Source organism: Pseudophryne corroboree, chromosome 2, assembly GCF_028390025.1.
Source record: "Pseudophryne corroboree isolate aPseCor3 chromosome 2, aPseCor3.hap2, whole genome shotgun sequence".
Lineage (NCBI taxonomy): Eukaryota > Metazoa > Chordata > Amphibia > Anura > Myobatrachidae > Pseudophryne > Pseudophryne corroboree.
Genome location: NC_086445.1, coordinates 942,446,600 through 942,466,902, shown reverse-complemented (window position 1 = coordinate 942,466,902; position 20,303 = coordinate 942,446,600). Strand labels below are relative to the sequence as shown.

Genomic DNA, 20,303 nt, shown 5'->3' with positions numbered 1-20,303 from the left:
ACAGTGTGGGACGTGACATGGGGCAGGATGGTTACAGTGGGGGACGTGGCATGGGTCAGGATGTGTACAGTGGGGGACGTGGCATGGATCAGCATGTGTACAGTGGGGGACGTGGCATGGGGCAGCATGTGTACAGTGAGGGACGTGGCATGAGGCAGCATGTGTAGAGTGAGGGATGTGACATGGGGCAGGATGTGTACAGTGGGGGACGTGGCATAGGGGGCAGCATGTGTACAGTGGGAGATGTGGCATAGGGGGCAGCATGTGTACAGTGGGGGACGTGACATGGGGCAGCAGGTGTACAGTGGGGGAAGAGACATGAGGCAGCATGTGTACAGTGAGGGACGTGACATGGGGCAGGATGGTTACAGTGAGGGACGTGACATGGGGCAGGATGGTTACAGTGTGGGACGTGACATGGGGCAGGATGTGTACAGTGGGGGACGTGGCATAGGGGGCAGCATGTGTACAGTGAGTGACGTGACATGAGGCAGCATGTGTAGAGTGAGGGATGTGACATGGGGCAGGATGTGTACAGTGGGGGACGTGGCATAGGGGGAAGCATGTGTACAGTGGGAGACGTGGCATAGGGGGCAGCATGTGTACAGTGGGGGACGTGACATGGGGCAGCATGTGTACAGTGGGGGAAGTGGCATGAGACAGCATGTGTACAGTGAGGGACGTGACATGGGGCAGGATGGTTACAGTGTGGGACGTGACATGGGGCAGGATGTGTACAGTGGGGGACGTGACATGGGGCAGCATGTGTACAGTGAGGGACGTGACATGGGGCAGCATGTGTACAGTGGGGGACGTGACATGGGGCAGCATGTGTACAGTGGGGGAAGTGGCATGAGGCAGCATGTGTACAGTGAGGGACGTGACATGGGGCAGGATGGTTACAGTGTGGCAAGTGACATGGGGCAGGATGTGTACAGTGGGGGACGTGGCATAGGGGCCAGCAGGTGTACAGTAGGGGTTGTGGCATGGGGCAGCATGTGTACAGTGGGGGACGTGACATGGGGCAGGATTGTTGCAGTGAGGGACGTGGCATGGGGCAGTAACAATACTGACTTCCCTTCAGCCCCTTTGACATAAATAACTGAGGCTCTGCCCCTGAAAATCCCCCCCCCACCCAAAAAAAAAAAAAAAAAAAAAAAATAATAATAATAATAATAATTAAAAAAAATAATAATAATAATAATAAATAAATTGAATTTGAACAATGACTACAATAATAGCCTGCTCTTCACACCAATTAAGATCTGTGGAAGTAAATTGCCTGGACATCCTGACATTATTTGATGTTGCGTAATACTTTACAGGACCATTCTAGACTGGCCTCACCTTTCCATCATGTATGTGTGTATGCTGCGCTGCTTATAGTGTACCTTTCACCTTCCACAGTGGAGCAGACATTTTCTGGATATCCATTAATGCTAGTGACATTACTAAGTCCGTCAATCAGTACTAGTTCCATTGCAAAGGTACAAAGTCCCTTATGCTTTAGTGATGTCCCTAACTCCTAGCAAATTCGTATACAGTTTTCTGAACTCTACTGGAAAAAAAAGTCTGCCTCTGCTGGGTATACAGATGTGTCCTCATACAACCGTGCAACTCTGTTAGTGTCTGGCATCTTTTTTTGCTTGTCTTTTTTTGTCTCCTTTGCGTGCGGAATATAGGCATGCCCATATCATTTTAATCAGCATAAGCTGCTTGTGCCTCCTATTCGCATCATTTTGTGAATTGGCGCTACTGAGTCATGTCACGGCATGGCGTGACTAGAATGGCTGCTTAACATGCAGGTAGGCTAGATGTAAGTGGACACATCTGTAGGTGACTGATGCACCAGATGTGGACATTATATTATGTATGCACATCAGTTGAACAGTGGTAATTAACTGTTGGACAAGGATCTGTCTGATCTAGATGTACCCTGCTTTTACTCATCAGGACAAACTGAGAAACAAATTTGGAGTGCTATCACTTTAAACACAAATACTGTAATTCTGTTGTAGTACAAAATTAAATAACATGATAAGCATTAACCACGGCAGACATAAGGTAATATTTTAGCAACAAGGACAACAGCAACATAACATCCTACATGGGTTTTTCTTTTTGTATTTAACGGCCAACTTAAACTTCTCATTCGTCTTTAGGACGTAGTCCTCTGTATTCTTTACCCCCATTTCAATATTGTTCAGATTTTCCCCTTGTTCCTCAACTAAAATAAAAATCTGGAGAAAGAGATCCGTTAGGTCCTTCACCTGTTGCTCTAAATTAATCAGCTCTTTGTGTCTCTGCTCAATCTCGCACAGCTGCACTTTGGTGATGTTTGATTCGGTGAGCAGGTTCTCATTGAAGACCTCCCACTTGCCCTGTTCCATCATTGCATTTACTTTCTCCTCGTCTATCTCTTGTCCAGCCACCTCTAGTTGCCGGATAATGAAGGTTTTACATTTGTTCTGCTTGGTTGTAATTGCCTCATTATATCGAAGCATAGTGCATTGGAAGTTTCGGAATAGGTTTGCATGGTGGTTTCTCAGTATCCTGGTAAGGCTGGAGCACTGTCCTGTTTCTGTTTCTGCTTTTTTAACATGTTGAGAGAAGGTGTCCAGGCGTTTTTTAATGTTCTCCGCTTGGACCTTGATGTCCTTTGACACATTGCTCTCTTTCTTCAGGACGCTGAATCTTCTCATAGAGGAAACCAGTATCTGTTGCTGCTGCTCAAACTTTGTCACGTTGTCGGAAAGGTCCTTAATGTTGTTTTGAAGTTTTTTTATTTCGTTTAAGTAGGACTCGAACATTGGCTCTCGCTCAAAGACGACCGCTTCCTGCTGGAACTCATCAGGTTCTTCTGTGGGCGATCTGCTTTCATTGGCCTCTTCCAGGTCTTTTGCCCTCTGCAATAGCTCTTGCAGACGATCCTTCATTTTGATGAAGCAGCATTAGACTTGAAGAGAAATTTCTTCCGAGTTCTAAACAAATAAAAGAAAAGACAAGTTATATTTAATTGCTAGTATGAAGCACTCTGGGGGAAACATATTAAACCTTGTAAAGATTGGTTGCTATAGGCAATGTCTCCAACCAACTTCTAGCTAACATTTACGAAGTATATTCTTTAAAATAGGTAGGTAGCTCTTAGCTTAGACATATTGTAGAAGGAGCCATTATCATGTGGCTCCTTGCTGGTTAATCATAGACCCAGATTGGGGTAATGGAGGTGTGAGGTGTGGTGCCTCTGGACTGGCTGAGTTGGATGGCTTTAGTATGGCATACCTTTTACATTCTATTAACACTTTTCACTTATTAATTTTTTAACACTATATTCTCTATTTTAATTACATTTCATGTTTGTATCACCCTCTCTATAGCCTCGGCTTCCTAAATACTAATTTATTAACACTATAGTTTTTTCACTGGTATGCTGCCCTGGGCTTTCTGGCTTATGCTGGTGTTTTGGGGTGCCACACCCTGCACCTAGATATAGTGCTAGGGACCCCAAATATACAGAGATGCCTTGATGCGACTTTGGGGCTTATTCACACATTTGCGCAAATATGTGTAACCAAGATATCTGAATTCTAATATTATGTGGGATTTATATCTGGTTACTGTCATCATTCAGGGTGCTGGGGGAAACAATGTCTCTCTCTTTTTTTTTTCTTGCTTAGAAATACCCCTCCCTTTCGAGCACCTGAATGATATCATTAAGCTGATTGAGCATCTACCGTTATATACGTCTTTAAAATAGTAGGCAGAAGATGATTGGTTTCTATGGCCAACTTCTCTACTGATCCATTCCTCCACTCATTAGAAGGTTTGATACATCTCCCCCTCTGTCTTTCATCGTGAAATGGTTTGTATGTGAGTAGTGTGACATAAATGGGAAGAACATTGTTTATTATGTGCAATATTACATAAGTGCTTCTTGCCTTTTTGGGCAACATATCTAATATAAAGCCTATAAAGTTGAAATATCATATTATACATGTTTCTGTTTTCTAAAATGTGCTTCTGATATTGGCATACAGGGCCTAATTCATCTTTATACGCAATGCCAATGTTCATGCAGCTGAGCACTTATAGTCAGACACACGGCACATGTGCCAAGGTACTTTCGCGATGCCACTTGCAGTGAGGTTTTTAACACAGAATGATTGACAAGAAGGGACTGCTTGTGGTGAGGTAACGGGAAGTGGCGGCAAAAACACAGGCGTGTCACAGCCGTTTTTAGGGCGTGTATCTGCCTTTGCTGAGATCATGTACATAGAGAAACATGGCGCCAGTGTCACTACTGCTGCTGCCAGTCTCTCGGGCAGCCGATGTTCCTCGTTATTGTGTCAGTGCTGCGTATGTGTGTACGCACTTGCTGAGGACGTTGCGATGGCTCCGTGGGCATCTACATTCTTCACTTACAATTTCCGTAGTCTGAAAAATCGCAGCTGCATAGGCAAGTGCGTACACACAGGAATTAGGCCCTCACAGGTAGCACTTTACCGCAGCCTTGGCGGGTGATGGTGCCACATGTAAGCATTGGGCAGTACAGTTTGGAAGCCCACCGGGATCTAACTTCTGTTAAAATTGTTACAATTGTGCCACTTGTACACACAGCAGTACAGATGGGCGGGACAGATACATGGTGCTGCCCGCAGGTGTCAGTTAGTGACGTGTTCATATTTACTGTTTTACAAGCCTAGTTGCTCAAAGTAATGAGAGCTAAGTAATTGTTTCAGTAAGATGGTTCAGGTATCATTTTATAAGGCCCCCTGACTATTGCCAACAATGTTCAAGTACTGATATTGGGCCCGATTCAGGTTGGATTGCAATAGGCGATCCAGCCGCAAAAATTACTAAAAGCATATGGGCGCATGCGCAGGGACCTTCCTGCGCATGCGCCCGCAGAAAATGCGAACGCCTGTGCGTGTCAATCAAGCAGAGGCGTTCGCGTGGCAGTAATGCTCCATTTCCTAGGTGGAGACGGAGCGTTGAGGGGGTGGTGTCATCCATATGGGGGGCGTGGCTTTGGTGAGATCGCTGGCTTTGGTGATGTTACACGCAGCCACCACAATCAGAAAGATGGTGGCGGGCCTCCTGCAGGCGCAGCCAAGCTATGCCGGCAGAAGGCAACTCTACTTTCTGCGATCAAGCAGAAATTGCGGTGCAATCGCAATTTCTGCCTGCTCGGGGGGGAGGGGCGGTCAGCATCTGGGCGGCCTCGCCCTGCGATGGACGGCCACTAGCATGCGATCACAAGGGTGGCAAATTCTGCTACTTAGTAGAATTTGCAATCCTTACTGAACTAGGCCCTTTGTTAATTTCAAGTCTGCTACTTTCAAGGGGTAAATGTAAGAACGGGCGCTATGGGGGAGAAGCGTTTCGGCACACGTTTATGTGCACTATATCGCTTCTTCCCTATGTATGATGGCTGCGGAGTGTGCACAGTGACAGGGGTGCTATGCGCCCCTGTCCATATCAGTGCTGCTATCTAAAAGGTAGCAGGCCGATATGTGAAGGCAACGTATGAACGGTCAGCACCGCTGACCATTCTGACACATGCATCTGTCCATTTCGACAGCTGCAGGTGGTGATGCCCATAGACCACAGCAGGGACAGAGCTGGCTGTGGCGAGTGTCGGCCCTGGATTGCGCAGGGGATCTTGCGTGAGTAGCAAGATCCCGCACAGGTGCACTGGAGCCGGCCGGGACAGAGAGAGACAGCGCATCGGCTCTGAGCTGAAGCGCTGTGTACTTGGGGATCATCGCCGGAGGGGGAGCTTTCGCTTCCCTGCTTCGGCAGACAAGATGTACATCTGGTCGATGTCCCTTCCTGCTTAGTCTCGGTAATGAAGTGAAGCAGGAAGTGTTATAAGCGGCACCGTCCGTGTCGCTATAATACATTTACCCCTAAGTCTGTTGTGTTCTTCCATGTACTCCATAGAGCAGTCCTATATGAAGACATTGGTGACCATGTTTACCATCCAGGTGGTGCTGTTTAGCTGCCATGAACTGAATGGAACTTGCACTTTTTGACTTGTTTGTTTGACTTGACTGTTTTTTAAAATTCCTGTGGCTTTTTTAAAAGTCCCACTGTAGTTTCCATACCTAGTTTGCATTCTCTGTCTCTATTGTATTGTCTATGCCCATTTGATCTATTCCAAGGCCTATCTACAGTCTTAGCAGTCACTGTTACTGCTATACTACAGTACCTTCCAGCAGAGGGGGCCCTGTTCTAAAGTATGATAATGTACATTTCATATGCAAATTTTAACATGGCCTCACAATGATTTTATACGGGTGGTCTTCAGTATGCCGACTGACGGGATCCCGGCGCACAGTATACCGGCGCCGGAATCCCGACAGCCGGCATACCGACACTTATTCTCCCTCGTGGGGGTCCACGACCCCCCTGGAGGGAGAATAAAATAGCGTAGCGCGCCACCGTGCCCGTAGCATGGCGAGCGCAGCGAGCCCGCAAGGGGCTCATTTGCGCTCGCCACACTGTCGGTAAGCCGGCGGTCGGGCTCCCGGCGCCGGTATGCTGGTCCCTGGGAGCCCGACCGCTGGCATACCATAGTGAACCCATTTTATACAGTGTCGAGTCACATTATTATGACCACCTCCTACATTTGACGTCAGCAGCGCATAGCCCATGAAGTACGTTGTGTTGTGCGCTGGCTTGGTGGGTATATAAGATGTGCGATGGGCTGTCTGCACACATACCATTAGTTGCTGTCATGGGTTTATCAGAGTTGCAAAAGGGATGATTATCGGCTTTCAGGCTAAGAGTGGCAGTATTTCTGGCACAGCGCAGTCTGTGACCTGTTCATGTGCTGCTGTGGTGAAGGTGTATTGTGACTGGACAAATGGCACCATTGTGAATAACCGACGTGGAAACTACGGAGCACCACGTGCCATTGGTGTGAGAGGTGAACGTTGGCTATCAAGGTGAGTGAGGGCCGACCGACGCGCTACGGTGAAGCAGCTCACCCTCAGAATTAACCTGGGGGCTACCCAGATGCTGGTTACTCTGGCTATTCGCTGGTGGTCATAATTATGTGACTCCTCCGCGTAACCATTAAATAATTATTATAATCTGACTGTATGCGATTCAGGCCTGTGCTTAGGAATTCCGTACTATGCAGCGTAGCAGCTATCCTATAACTTATCCTTGCTAATGCAGATCTGTGTATACCAAGCATAATGAAAGCATAAGGTATTTTGAAATCTGTAAACTAATACCTCATATTTGCATTTGCTACATACGAGAGTATATACAGGTTTGCATTGAGGATATACTGTAGTTGTGCCCTCAATCTATACAACCGTATTTGGGTGCCGTTGCAGTGCAGAACTCCAAAGCTAGCAATGCATGGCACACCAAATAAGTAGTGTGCACATAGGGCCTTATTCAGCTCACATCGCAGTCGCTGTGCGAATGCATTTTCTATCTTTTTCTGTAAATGTGCAGGTCCCGTTCTGCGCGTGCACAGGCTAGGAAATGCGTTTGCATCTGATTAACAGGCAGAAGCATTCGCTGGGTGGGGGCATGGTATTGGAAACGGGGGGCAGGACTGGCCCATTTTTGGGGAGGCAGCGTGATGTCACACGCGGCTGCTGCGACGCAGAGAATGGCGGCGGTACAAGTGTGCCATAGCAGCCAGGCTGTGCAGGAAAGGGCCTTTCCTTATTTTGCAGGGTCAGAGATGCGATTGCAATTCAATTGGATGTTGTCAGGATCCCAACTGATCCCATCAGTAAAGGTGCCCATACAGTACACCAGTGGTTCTCAACCTTGATCCTCAGGACCCCACACGTATCACGTTTTCCAGGTCCCCTGGCAGGTGCACCGTATATCACCAACTGTCACATTTTAAAAATGTATAGGTGACCTGCAAAACATGAACCGTGTGGGGTCCTGAGGACCGAGTTTGAGAACCTGTGCACTAGACGACCTGTAAGGGATGATTTATCTTTAACGATTTCCCTTGAACTCCCCCGGCAGCTCCCTGGCAGTCCTGGGCAAACGATATAGTACAAGGCACATAAGATATATCTGTAAGATATATCTTAAGGCTACATCCAGGAGCATGCGGTCGTTGACTATAGCAGTGATGGCTAACCTTGACACTCCAGCTGTTGTTGAACTACACATCCCAGCATGCCCTGCATCAGTTTTAGCATGGCCAAATAGCAAAACTGTAGCAGGGCATGCTGGGATGTGTAGTTCAACAACAGCTGGAGTGTCAAGGTTAGCCATCACTGGACTATAGCCTCAGACCTTCCCTGCAGCAGGTAAGATCAGAAGCTCCGACCAACGACCAGCGGGACAGCGCATTGTGATCATTATCGTTCATAGACACTGAACGATCTGCACTGTTATAAATGATTTGTCGTTCCGATCCGTCGAAAACGGACAAATCGTTCATAATATCGTCTAGTGTATGGACATCTTAAGTAATGGGGGGTTAGAGTTAGCCTGGGGGAAGGGGGAGGTTAGCCAGTGGGAAGGTATGGTTAGTGTTAGGTAGTGGGAAGAGTGGGTTAGTGTTGGACCCTGGTAAGTATTCTGTCAGGATTGTGACCCTTGGGATGCCGCTGTCCGCAGCCTGACCTTCAGGATATCAACTGCCGAGGTATCGCCCCCAATCCATATAAAACATTTACATGATCAGAAGTATTTGTTTTGCATGCATCACTTTGCTGATTTACTGACATACTTTACTTTTTCCAGACCATAAGCTACACAAGTTATACACACGACAGGGAAATGTATTGGCACTTAGTCATGAAGGGTTAATTGATATACATGTACAGTATGCACAATAGTGGGTGATTATTACCAGCTTTTACAGAGGGGTGATCATACACGTGCTAGAGGGTTCTTGGTTACTCTGTAACATAGTGTGCTTTAATAATAGAGGTATATTGTTTTCTAGTCCTAAGGGGTTAATTGATAGAAGTATGTCCGCACATTACAGCTGTAGTTAGTCAACATTTGCACACATAGGGAAGTACATGATAAGAAAAGGGCTGAGAATACCAGGTGTGTGCTAATTGAAAGCCAATGGGTGTATGGTTTTTGATTCACAATTAACCAGAAATCTCTCCATGCTGTATATTAATAGCTTATAAGACTACTAATGGTTGTCGCTGCTTATTTTAGGACATGATTCATTGTATAATAATTCCTACCTGTTCCGATACCACAGCTGTTGCATATGTATGGTGTAAACTTTCTAGTATTGAAGGGTTAGGCGTGAAAGCATTATATAGGTGACCTCTGTTTAATCCTCTCCAGATATACAACTTGGCTGATTTATCATTTGTGTAGGGTCCTGTATTTAATCTCTCACACAGGCTGGAGTTCTCTGATCTTCCACAAGTTTCGTGTTATTTTCAATTGAAATATAATTCACTTACCCTGATAGTGTCCACGATGTAGTCTTTAGTTATTGCTTTATAATCCAGTGTTATCGCCCTGCTTTCAGCCCAGCAATGTCCTCTGCTCTTTAGTCCATTCAGTTTCATCAGCAGACAAAAGAACCAGCACAGGGAATTGTAGGAGTGAGAGTGACCTAGTATTTTGCATTTATATGAACAACAAGGAATCTGGTTTTGCCTGTTAGAAGCCAGTACTTTGGGTTAGTAGGCGTGGCAAGCTCTGTACCAGCCAATCAGAGAAGGGCAGAGGAATATATTTACGTTTTGTACACTGGTGATAAAATTAGAATGTTGTAGTCTCACTTTATTACTTGCCCACATACCATATCGCTGTCATTACTTTCGGTATCTGTTATTTCGTCACCTTGCTCTACAGAAATGTTTAACTGATCTTTTTAATAATTAAAATAATTTCATTGAAAGGGTTAAACCTTTATTTTAAGGGAACAGATATGAGACTGGTTGGGTTAGTTTATGTAGTAACATTGTGTAGTATGAAACAGTGGAATCATTTGTCCTATGCTGGCAGAGGTGCCCGTTATCACTGGCGTGGAAATTTACAGTAACAATGGAATGTGTGCTCCAGGTGCTTGCAGTGAAAACACAGCTTTAGACATTTAAAGCGCGTCTCCCAGCCACCCTATTTAAAACCATTTAAAATCTTTTTTTGTCACCTTGAAAAAGCTGTTTTTCAAGTTTAAATACAGCTAAAACAACTAATTATACAGGATGCCGGCGGTCATGTGACTGACTTCGCAATCCTGACACCACTCGATATCCCGGCGGCGGAACATCGACTGCCGACATCCCGAAGGTAAATATTGGGGTTAGGGTCCATGGGGAGTGTTAGGGTTAGTCACTGGAGGGGGTCGGGTTAGCCCCATCCGCAACCCCCTGAGTCTTAGCCCTAGCTGCCACTCCCTCCCGGTGTCTTAACCCTGGCCGCCTACCCCCAGAATCTTTGCCCTAACCGCCGCCACAGGGTGGGTTAGGGGAGGGGTAAAATAATTACGCCGTCCCCTGTCAATATTTTAATTGATGGAATGACAGTATCGGTCATGTGACCGCAAGCATCCCAACTGCTGGGATAAAGTATCCTGCTCAGCGCTACAGAACTATTATTGCAGGTTATGAATTAAAGATTAAAATAATAACTAGGTCCTAAATTGTGTACTACTAGCTTTAAAATATACGGGTCTCCTCCTTTTAGTGGAAGTTGTCATTTTGTGATCTGAACAAATTAAATGCCGCAGTTATGTCCCTATATTCACTGAGCCCACCAAAAATAATGCTGCCCAGTATTAGTGGGCTACATACATGTATTTGCACCCCTTGCAGTGCAACATGGTATGTCAAGGTGCACAGTTACTTGCTTCTGTTTTACTTTACTACCACCTAAGAATTGGACCCATATCTTTATTTCTAACACATTGCACAAGTCCGTTATGATGGAGCAATTGGGGGAATTTGGTTGGTTTAGACCAGTGATTGGCGACAGGCAGCCGTAGGGTCACATACAGTCCTCTTCATCTATTGTGCCTAAATGTGCATACACACTTGCCGAGAAAATGAGCAACGTCACTCATTTTCCCTTTTCCTGAGCGACGTCACTCATTTTCCCTTTTCCTGAGCGACGTCACTCATTTTCCCTTTTCCTGAGCGACGTCACTCATTTTCCCTTTTCCTGAGCGACGTCACTCATTTTCCCTTTTCCTGAGCGACGTCACTCATTTTCCCTTTTCCTGAGCGACGTCACTCATTTTCCCTTTTCCTGAGCGAAGTCACTCATTTTCCCTTTTCCTGAGCGACGTCACTCATTTTCCCTTTTCCTGAGCGACGTCACTCATTTTCCCTTTTCCTAAACGACGTCACTCATTTTCCCTTTTCCTGAGCGACGTCACTCATTTTCCCTTTTCCTGAGCGACGTCACTCATTTTCCCTTTTCCTGAGCGACGTCACTCATTTTCCCTTTTCCTGAGCGACGTCACTCATTTTCCCTTTTCCTGAGCGACGTCACACATTTTCTTGGCCAGTGTGTATGCCGCCAGCAACGATCGATGCGTGGCCCCGTGGGTCGGCAACAAACGTCGCTGTCGGCAGTGCATGCATGCTCGATCTGGACTTTCGTCCAGGAGCTGCGTGCACGGGCAGCCACTGCGTGACGTCACTGAGCGATATGAGCGGTCATTGAATATACCTTCGGGCAAGGTTACCGTTCCCAACATGTATTTGTCAGAATGGATCCGACAACCCCTATTCAATCCCATCTAAAATTCGACTTTTTCAAGTCGAATTTAGACGGGACCCAGAGGAGGAGAGGGGGGGGGGGCGAGCCGCGGGGAGACAGCGGGCGGGCATACAGGAGATCAGCGCTGCAGCTGGATGTCACTGGGGGGCAGATTTATTAAGCCTGGTGAAGTGATAAAGTGAAAGGTGATAAAGTACCAGCCAATCAGATCCTAACTTCCATGTCACAGGCTGGGTTTGAAAAATGACAGCGAGGAGCTGATTGGCTGGTGTTATCACCTTCCACTTTATCACTTCACCAGGCTTAATAAATCTGCCCCTCAGCCGCCCGACCTCACGGCAGCTTCCACCCTGCTCCAGCAGCGTGCTGGAGCTGAGTGGAAGCTGCCGTGAGGTCGGGCGGCTGAGTGACATCCAGCTGCAGCGCTAATCTCCTGTATGCCCGCCCGCTGTCCCCTCTTCTCCCTGCGGCTCCCCCCCCCCCCCCCCCCCTCGCCTCCTCTGAGTCCATCTCATTCCGACATCATTTTGATGTCGGATTGAGATGGTCGAAAACGGGGCCAAAACCTGTCAGATTTGGCCCCGTTTTCCACATCAACACGTGGATCGGCAGCTATTCCGCCGATCCACGTGCTTTTCGACATGTCGAATGCCTCCACTTGTCGAAAAGCTTTGAAACGGTCGAATCAGGATTCGACCTTAAAAAGTCGAAAGCTGCTGTCTTTTCGACAGACGGCAGTTTTCGACTGCAATTGAATATACCCCATAGTCTCTGCAGATATGCAAATCCTATGTATGTTCTCTGTGGTGGAAACACAGTCTGCAAGAAAGCCAGATGTGGATGCATTCATGTTGGACCTAAAACCAGACGCGGCATCGGATCACTGAGTAACCCTCTGGTTACTCAGGATGGGTGAGAAAGTCAGGCTGCAGAGGCCAGTAACCTGCATTTGAAGATGAAGACACTGGCCTGGCTGCTCCCACAAAATGGGGATGACACATCTCCGTTATGGGAAACTTCCCTGCGCCGCCCCTAAATGGTCACAGCCAATCAGGCTGCGGTTTAGGATGTACTGTCTCCTACTATGCATGACCCGTTTGCGCAGTACAGGTCCTGTGCATGCGTGTTTCAGCTAATGTTGTACATGTACGTAAACCATTAGTGTGTTACTGTTAAATAAAATCCAGTAGTGCATTCACATGTGTTGAATTCAAATACAGTGTTTAAGTTATACTCCTGTATCGTGCACACTTCCACACAGTCCCCTGGAAATAGGATAACCGCTTCATATAGGAAATTAGAAAAACATAGTCTTATCTGAGCCAATATTCAACTAGACCGAAATATCCCAGAATCCACCATTCAAACTATCTCTTACACATGGATCCAGTCACTGCAATAGAATAGCTTTATTCTATGTAAATTGTTTCCCTGTTGGGCACATTTTATGCTTATGTAGCATTACTCTAAACAGTAGTAGTAAATAGAGTTGATACAATGACATACTGTAGATAACATGTAGGTCTTGTGAAGGATATCTGTAATCTGTGCATGTGAGATTGTATAGTCATATCTAGTAATAGGAGCCTCATATTCCCTGCAATGATGGCTTTAATCTCACCAGTTACTTATGTATGGCAAGCCAATACCATATCTGCCTTGTCACTAATTATTGGTTATAAACAAATGCAGGTATCACATCCACGTTCGTTGTCAGTGTGTGACTTGTGCATTCATATGTAACCAGTCAGAGGCCACCATCAGTGATAAGGGCAGTTTCACTCGTCTTTCCTATTCACATCTTCTACTAACAAACAGTTTGCATCATGCTGTGTTGCCCAAACATTCACTGCTGTGCGCTCTGACTACACTAAATCCATCACACTTACAGTTTGTCCATGAATTTCAAATAAAACCTTTTTTCTCTTACGTCCTAGAGGATGCTGGGGACTCCGTAAGGACCATGGGGATAACGGGCTCCGCAGGAGACATGGGCACTTTAAGAAAGACTTTAGGATTTGGATGTGCATTGGCTCCACCCTCTATGCCCCTCCTCCAGACCTCAGTTGATTTCTGTGCCCAGAGGAGACTGGGTGCTTTTCAGAGGCTCTCCTGAGTTTCTGACAGTATTTTGTTAGGTTTTTTATTTTCAGGGAGCCTGCTGGCAACAGACTCCCTGCATCGAGGGAATGAGGGGAGAGAAGCAGATCTACTTCTGTGAGTTGAAAGGCTCTGCTTCTTAGGCTACTGGACACCATTAGCTCCAGAGGGATCGGTACGCAGGTCTCATCCTCGCCGTCCGTCCCGGAGCCGCGCCGCCGTCCTCCTCACAGAGCCTGAAGGTAGAAGCCACGTGAGTATGAGAAGTTAGAAGACATCAGAGGCGGCAGAAGACTTCAATGTTCTTCACTGAGGTAACGCACAGCACTGCAGCTGTGCGCCATTGCTCCCATTCACCTCACATACTGTGTCACTGTAAGGGTGCAGGGCGCGGGGGGGGGGGTGCCCTGGTCAGCAGATAAACCTCTCCTGGCAAAAGATGGGTATATACAGCCGGCCACTGTATATACCTAGCCCCCAAAGTTTTGTATTTTAGAGCGGGACAGAAGCCCGCCGCCGAGGGGGCGGGGCTTCTCCCTCAGCACTCACCAGCGCCATTTTTTCTCCAAAGCACCGCTGAGAGGAAGCTCCCCGGACTCTCCCCTGCTTAGCTCACGGTGACAAGAGGGTTTTAAAGTAGAGGGGGGGGGCACATAATTGGCGAATTGAGTATAAAAGCGCTGTCTGGGTAAACATAAATATTGTGTTTTTGTCCTGGGTTATTATAGCGCTGGGTGTGTGCTGGCATACTCTCTCTCTGTCTCTCCTAAGGGCCTTGTGTGGGAACTGTCCTCAGATAAGAGGGTTCCCTGAGTGTGTGGTGTGTCGGTACGTGTGTGTCGACATGTCTGAGGTAGAAGGCTTTTCGAGGGAGGAGGAGGAGCAAATGAATGTGGTGTCGCCGTCGACGGGGCCGACACCTGACTGGATGGATATGTGGACTGTTTTAAGTGCCAATGTAAATTTATTGCACAAAAGATTGGATAAAGCTGAAGCTAGGGAAGAGTCAGGGAGTCAACCCATGCCTGTACCTATGTTGCAGGGACCTTCGTGGTCCCAAAAGCGCCCACTATCCCAAATAGTTGACACGGATACCGACACGGATTCTGACTCCAGTGTCGAATATGATGATGCAAAATTACAGCCAAAGGTGGCTAAATGTATTCGATATATGATTATTTCAATCAAAGATGTTTTGCATACCACAGAGGAACCCCCTGTCCCTGACACGCGGGTACACATGTATAAGGGAAAGAAAACTGAGATAAATTTTCCCCCCTCACATGAGCTAAACGAGTTATGTGAAAAAGCTTGGGAATCTCCAGACAAGAAACTGCAGATTCCCAAAAGGATTCTTATGGCGTATCCTTTCCCGCCAACGGACAGGATACGGTGGGAATCATCCCCTAGGGTGGACAAAGCTTTGACACGCTTATCCAAAAAGGTAGCGCTGCCTTACCAAGATACGGCTACCCTCAGGGATCCTGCTGATCGCAAGCAAGAGGTTACCCTGAAGTCCATTTATACACATTCAGGTACCTTACTCAGACCGGCTATTGCGTCGGCATGGGTGTGTAGTGCTGTAGTAGCATGGACAGATACCTTATCAGCGGAATTTGATACCCTGGATAAGGATACCATCCTATTGACCCTAGGACATATAAAAGATGCTGTCTTATATATGAGGGATGCACAAAGAGACATTGGTCTATTGGGTTCGAGAATCAACGCTATGTCGATCTCGGCTAGAAGAGTCCTTTGGACCCGACAATGGACAGGTGATGCCGACTCAAAAAGGCATATGGAGGTTTTACCTTACAAGGGTGAGGAATTGTTTGGGGAAGGTCTCTCGGACCTGGTCTCCATTGCTACGGCAGGCAAATCTAATTTTTTACCTTATATTCCCTCACAACCTAAAAAAGCACCGCATTATCAAAGCAGTCTTTTCGGTCAAATAGAAACAAGAAAGGCTGTGGATCGTCCTTTCTTGCCAGAAGTAAGGGCAGAGGGAAAAAGCTGCACAACACAGCTAGTTCCCAGGAACAGAAGTCCTCCCCGGCCTCTGCAAAATCCACCGCATGACCCTGTAGCTCCACTAAGGGAGTCCGTCCCAGTGGGGGCACGTCTTCGAATTTTCAGCCACATCTGGGCCCACTCACAGGTGGATCCCTGGGCAATAGAAATTGTTTCCCAGGGTTACAAACTGGAATTCGAGGAGGTGCCTCCTCGCCGGTTTTTCAAATCGGCTCTGCCAACGTCTCCTCAAGAACGGGAGATAGTGTTAAATGCAATCGACAAATTGTATCTTCAACATGTGGTGGTAAAGGTTCCCCCGCTTCAACAGGGCAGGGGATATTACTCAACCCTGTTTGTGGTCCCGAAACAGGAAGGTTCGGTCAGACCCATTTTAAATTTAAAATCCCTGAACCTATACTTGAAAAGGTTGAAATTCAAGATTGAATCGCTCAGGGCGGTTATCGCCAGCTTGGAAGGGGGAGATTTTATGGTATCTCTGGACATACCTTCATGTTCCCATATATCCACCTCATCAGGCGTACCTGAGATTAGCGGTACAGGATTGTCATTCCCAATTTCAGACGTTGCCGTTGCCGTTTAAGCTTTCCACGGCCCTGAGAATTTTCACCAAGGTAATGGCTGAAATGATGGTGCTCCTGCGCAAGCAAGGTGTCACAATTATCCCGTACTTGGACGATCTCCTCATAAAAGCGAGATCAAGAGAACAATTACTGAACAGCGTGTCACTTTCACTGAAGGTGTTACAGCAACACAGCTGGATTCTCAATATCCCGAAGTCGCAGCTGGTTCCTACGACTCATCTACCCTTCTTGGGCATGATTCTGGATACGGACCAGAAAAGGGTGTATCTGCCGATAGAAAAGGCTCAAGAACTCGTGACTTTGGTCAGGAACCTATTGAAACCAAAACGGGTGTCAGTGCATCACTGCACGAGAGTCCTGGGAAAGATGGTGGCATCTTACGAGGCCATTCCATTCGGCAGGTTCCATGCGCGGACCTTCCAATGGGACCTACTGGACAAATGGTCCGGGTCGCATCTATAAATGCATCGGTTGATCACCCTGTCCCCCAGGGCCAGGGTGTCTCTCCTGTGGTGGCTGCAGAGTGCTCACCTTCTAGAGGGCCGCAGATTCGGCATTCAGGACTGGGTCCTGGTGACCACGGACGCGAGCCTCCGAGGTTGGGGTGCAGTCACACAAGGAAGGAACTTCCAGGGTCTTTGGTCAAGTCAGGAGACTTGTCTTCACATCAACGTCCTGGAGCTAAGGGCCATATTCAACGCCCTTCGTCAAGCGGAGACTTTACTTCGCGACTTACCAGTCCTGATCGAGTCAGACAACATCACCGCAGTAGCTCATGTAAACCACCAGGGCGGCACAAAGAGCAGAGTGGCAATGGCGGAAGCCACAAAGATTCTACGCTGGGCGGAAAACCATGTAAGCGCCCTATCAGCAGTTTTCATTCGGGTAGTGGACAACTGGGAAGCAGACTTCCTCAGCAGGCACGACCTGCATCCGGGAGAGTGGGGACTTCATCAGGAAGTCTTCACACAGATTGCAAGCCGGTGGGGCCTGCCCCAGATAGACATGATGGCATCCTGCCTAAACAGAAAACTGCAAAGGTATTGCGCCAGGTCAAGAGACCCTCAGGCGGTAACGGTGGACGCACTAGTATATGTTTTTCTTCCTCTTCCTCTCATCCCAAAGGTGTTGAGAATAATAAGAAAAGGAGGAGGTCGGACAATTCTCATTGTTCCAGATTGGCCACAAAGGGCCTGGTACCCGGAATTGCAGGAGATGCTCACAGATCCGTGGCCTCTTCCTCTAAGACAGGACCTGTTGCAACAGGGGCCCGGTCTGTTCCAAGACTTACCGCGGCTGCGTTTGACGGCATGGCGGTTGAACGCCGGATCCTAGCGGAAAAGGGCATTTCGGATGAGGTCATTCCTACTCTGATAAAGGCTAGTAAGGATGTGACAGCTAAACATTATCACCGTATTTGGCGTAAATATGTTTCTTGGTGTGAGGCCAGGAATGCTCCTACGGAAGAATTCCATCTGGGCCGTTTCCTTCACTTTCTACAAACTGGAGTGAATTTGGGCCTAAAATTAGGCTCCATTAAGGTTCAGATTTCGGCATTATCCATTTTCTTTCAAAAAGAATTGGCTTCACTTCCAGAAATACAAACTTTTGTAAAGGGAGTGCTTCATATTCAGCCTCCTCTTGTACCTCCGTTGGCGCCTTGGGACCTTAACGTGGTTTTGAGTTTCCTTAAGTCGCACTGGTTTGAACCACTTCAGACAGTAGAGTTAAAATATCTCACTTGGAAGGTGGTCATGTTGTTGGCCTTAGCTTCGGCTAGGCGAGTGTCAGAATTTGCGGCTTTGTCTCACAAAAGCCCCTATCTAGTTTTCCATATGGATAGGGCGGAATTGCGGACCCGTCCTCAATTCTTGCCTAAGGTGGTGTCATCTTTTCATATAAACCAACCTATTGTGGTGCCGGTGGCTACACGAGACTTGGAGTATTCTGAGTATCTGGATGTAGTCAGGGCTTTGAAAATTTACGTGGCCAGGACAGCCAAAGTCAGAAAAACTGAAGCGCTGTTTATCCTATATGCAGCCAACAAGATTGGCGCTCCTGCTTCAAAGCAGACTATTGCTCGCTGGATCTGTACCACGATTCAGCAGGCGCATACGACGGCTAGATTGCCGTTACCTAAATCAGTCAAGGCCCATTCCACTAGGAAAGTGGGCTCTTCTTGGGCGGCTGCCCGAGGGGTCTCGGCACTACAGCTGTGCCGAGCGGCTACTTGGTCAGGGGCAAACACGTTTGCGAAATTCTACAAATTTGATACCCTGGCTGAGGAGGACCTCCTGTTTGCTCAATCGGTGCTGCAGAGTCATCCGCACTCTCCCGCCCGTTTGGGAGCTTTGGTATAATCCCCATGGTCCTTAAGGAGTCCCCAGCATCCTCTAGGACGTAAGAGAAAATAAGATTTTAAACCTACCGGTAAATCTTTTCCCCGTAGTCTGTAGAGGATGCTGGGCGCCCGTCCCAAGTGCTGACTACTTCTGCAAGACTTGTATATAGTTTTGCTTACATAAGGGTTATGTTATGGTTGCTTTCAGTTTCCGACTGAAGCTATGTTGAATTTCATACTGTTAACTGGTTAGTTTATCACAAGTTATACGGTGTGATTGGTGTGGGCTGGTATGAATCTTGCCCTTGGTTTAACAAAATCCTTTCCTTGTACTGTCCGTCTCCTCTGGGCACAGTTTCTCTACCTGAGGTCTGGAGGAGGGGCATAGAGGGTGGAGCCAGTGCACACCCAATTCCTAAAGTCTTTCTTAAAGTGCCCATGTCTCCTGCGGAGCCAGTCTATCCCCATGGTCCTTACGGAGTCCCCAGCATCCTCTACGGACTACGAGAAAAAGATTTACCGGTAGGTTTAAAATCTTATTTTTTCCTCCTAGGACACAGGTTCTCAAACTCTTTCCTCAGGACCCCACACAGTGCATATTTTGCAGGTCTCCTCACAGAATCTCAAGTGAAATAATTAGCTCCACCTGCGCTGTGTGGGGTCCTGAGGACCGAGTTTGAGAACCTGTGTCCTAGGAGAACGGCTTTTTCAGTACTCACCGAGCAAAAATGTTATGTTATTTCTCATACGTCCTAGAGGATGCTGGGGACTCCAAAAGGACCATGCGGTATAGACGGGATCCGCAGGAGACATGGGCACACCATAAGACTTTGAATGGGTGTGAACTGGCTCCTCCCTCTATGCCCCTCCTCCAGACCCCAGTTGGACTCTGTGCCCAGAGAGACTGGACACACACTAGGGGAGCTCTCCTGAGTTTCTCTACAAGGACTTTGTTAGGTTTATTATTTTCAGGGAGACCTGTTGGCTACAGGCTCCCTGCATCGTGGGAGTGAGGGGAGAGAAGCAGACCTACTTCTTCTGAGTTCAAGGGCTCTGCTTCTTAGGCTACTGGACACCATTAGCCTCAGAGGGTCTGATCACTTGGTTCGCCTTGCTGCTCGTTCCTGGAGCCGCTCCGTCACCCCCCTCACAAAGCCAGGAGAAAGGAGCCGGGTAAGTATTAGAAGAACAGAGGACTTCAGTGACGGCAGAAGACTTCAGGGTCTCGGAGGTACCGCGCAGCGGTCGCGCCACGCGCCACTGCTCCCACTCACAAGCGGCACTACAAGGGTGCAGGGCGCAAGGGGGGCGCGCTGGGCAGCAAAAATACCTCACATACATGCCTGGCAAAGAGGTATACCGTGCATAGGCACTGTATACCGACCCCCGCCAGTATAAAACAGTAAAAAAAAAAAAATAGCGGGACTGAAGCGCGCCGAGAAGGGGGCGTGGCTTAGCCCTCACAACTCTATACAGCGCCATTTTCTCCTCACAGAGACGCTGGCCCGCCACAAACACTGTTAAACACTAACAGTGAAAAACGAGGGGTG

The 20,303-nt window shown here is 47.5% G+C and overlaps 2 protein-coding genes across 6 annotated transcripts in view; one reads left to right on the top strand and one right to left on the bottom strand.

The window, feature by feature from the left end:
- The window catches only part of ARL13B (ADP ribosylation factor like GTPase 13B), a 129,768-nt gene that overhangs the window by 57,639 nt on the left and 51,826 nt on the right, over positions 1–20,303 (top strand). The window lies entirely within an intron of this gene.
- Positions 1,972–9,616, bottom strand: STX19 (syntaxin 19). The gene is made up of 2 exons (XM_063950460.1): positions 9,426–9,616; positions 1,972–2,981 (listed from the first exon to the last, which is right to left on the bottom strand). The coding sequence occupies exon 2, from the start codon at positions 2,934–2,936 to the stop codon at positions 2,073–2,075; it is 864 nt and encodes a 287-aa protein (XP_063806530.1). The 5' UTR covers positions 2,937–2,981; positions 9,426–9,616; the 3' UTR covers positions 1,972–2,072.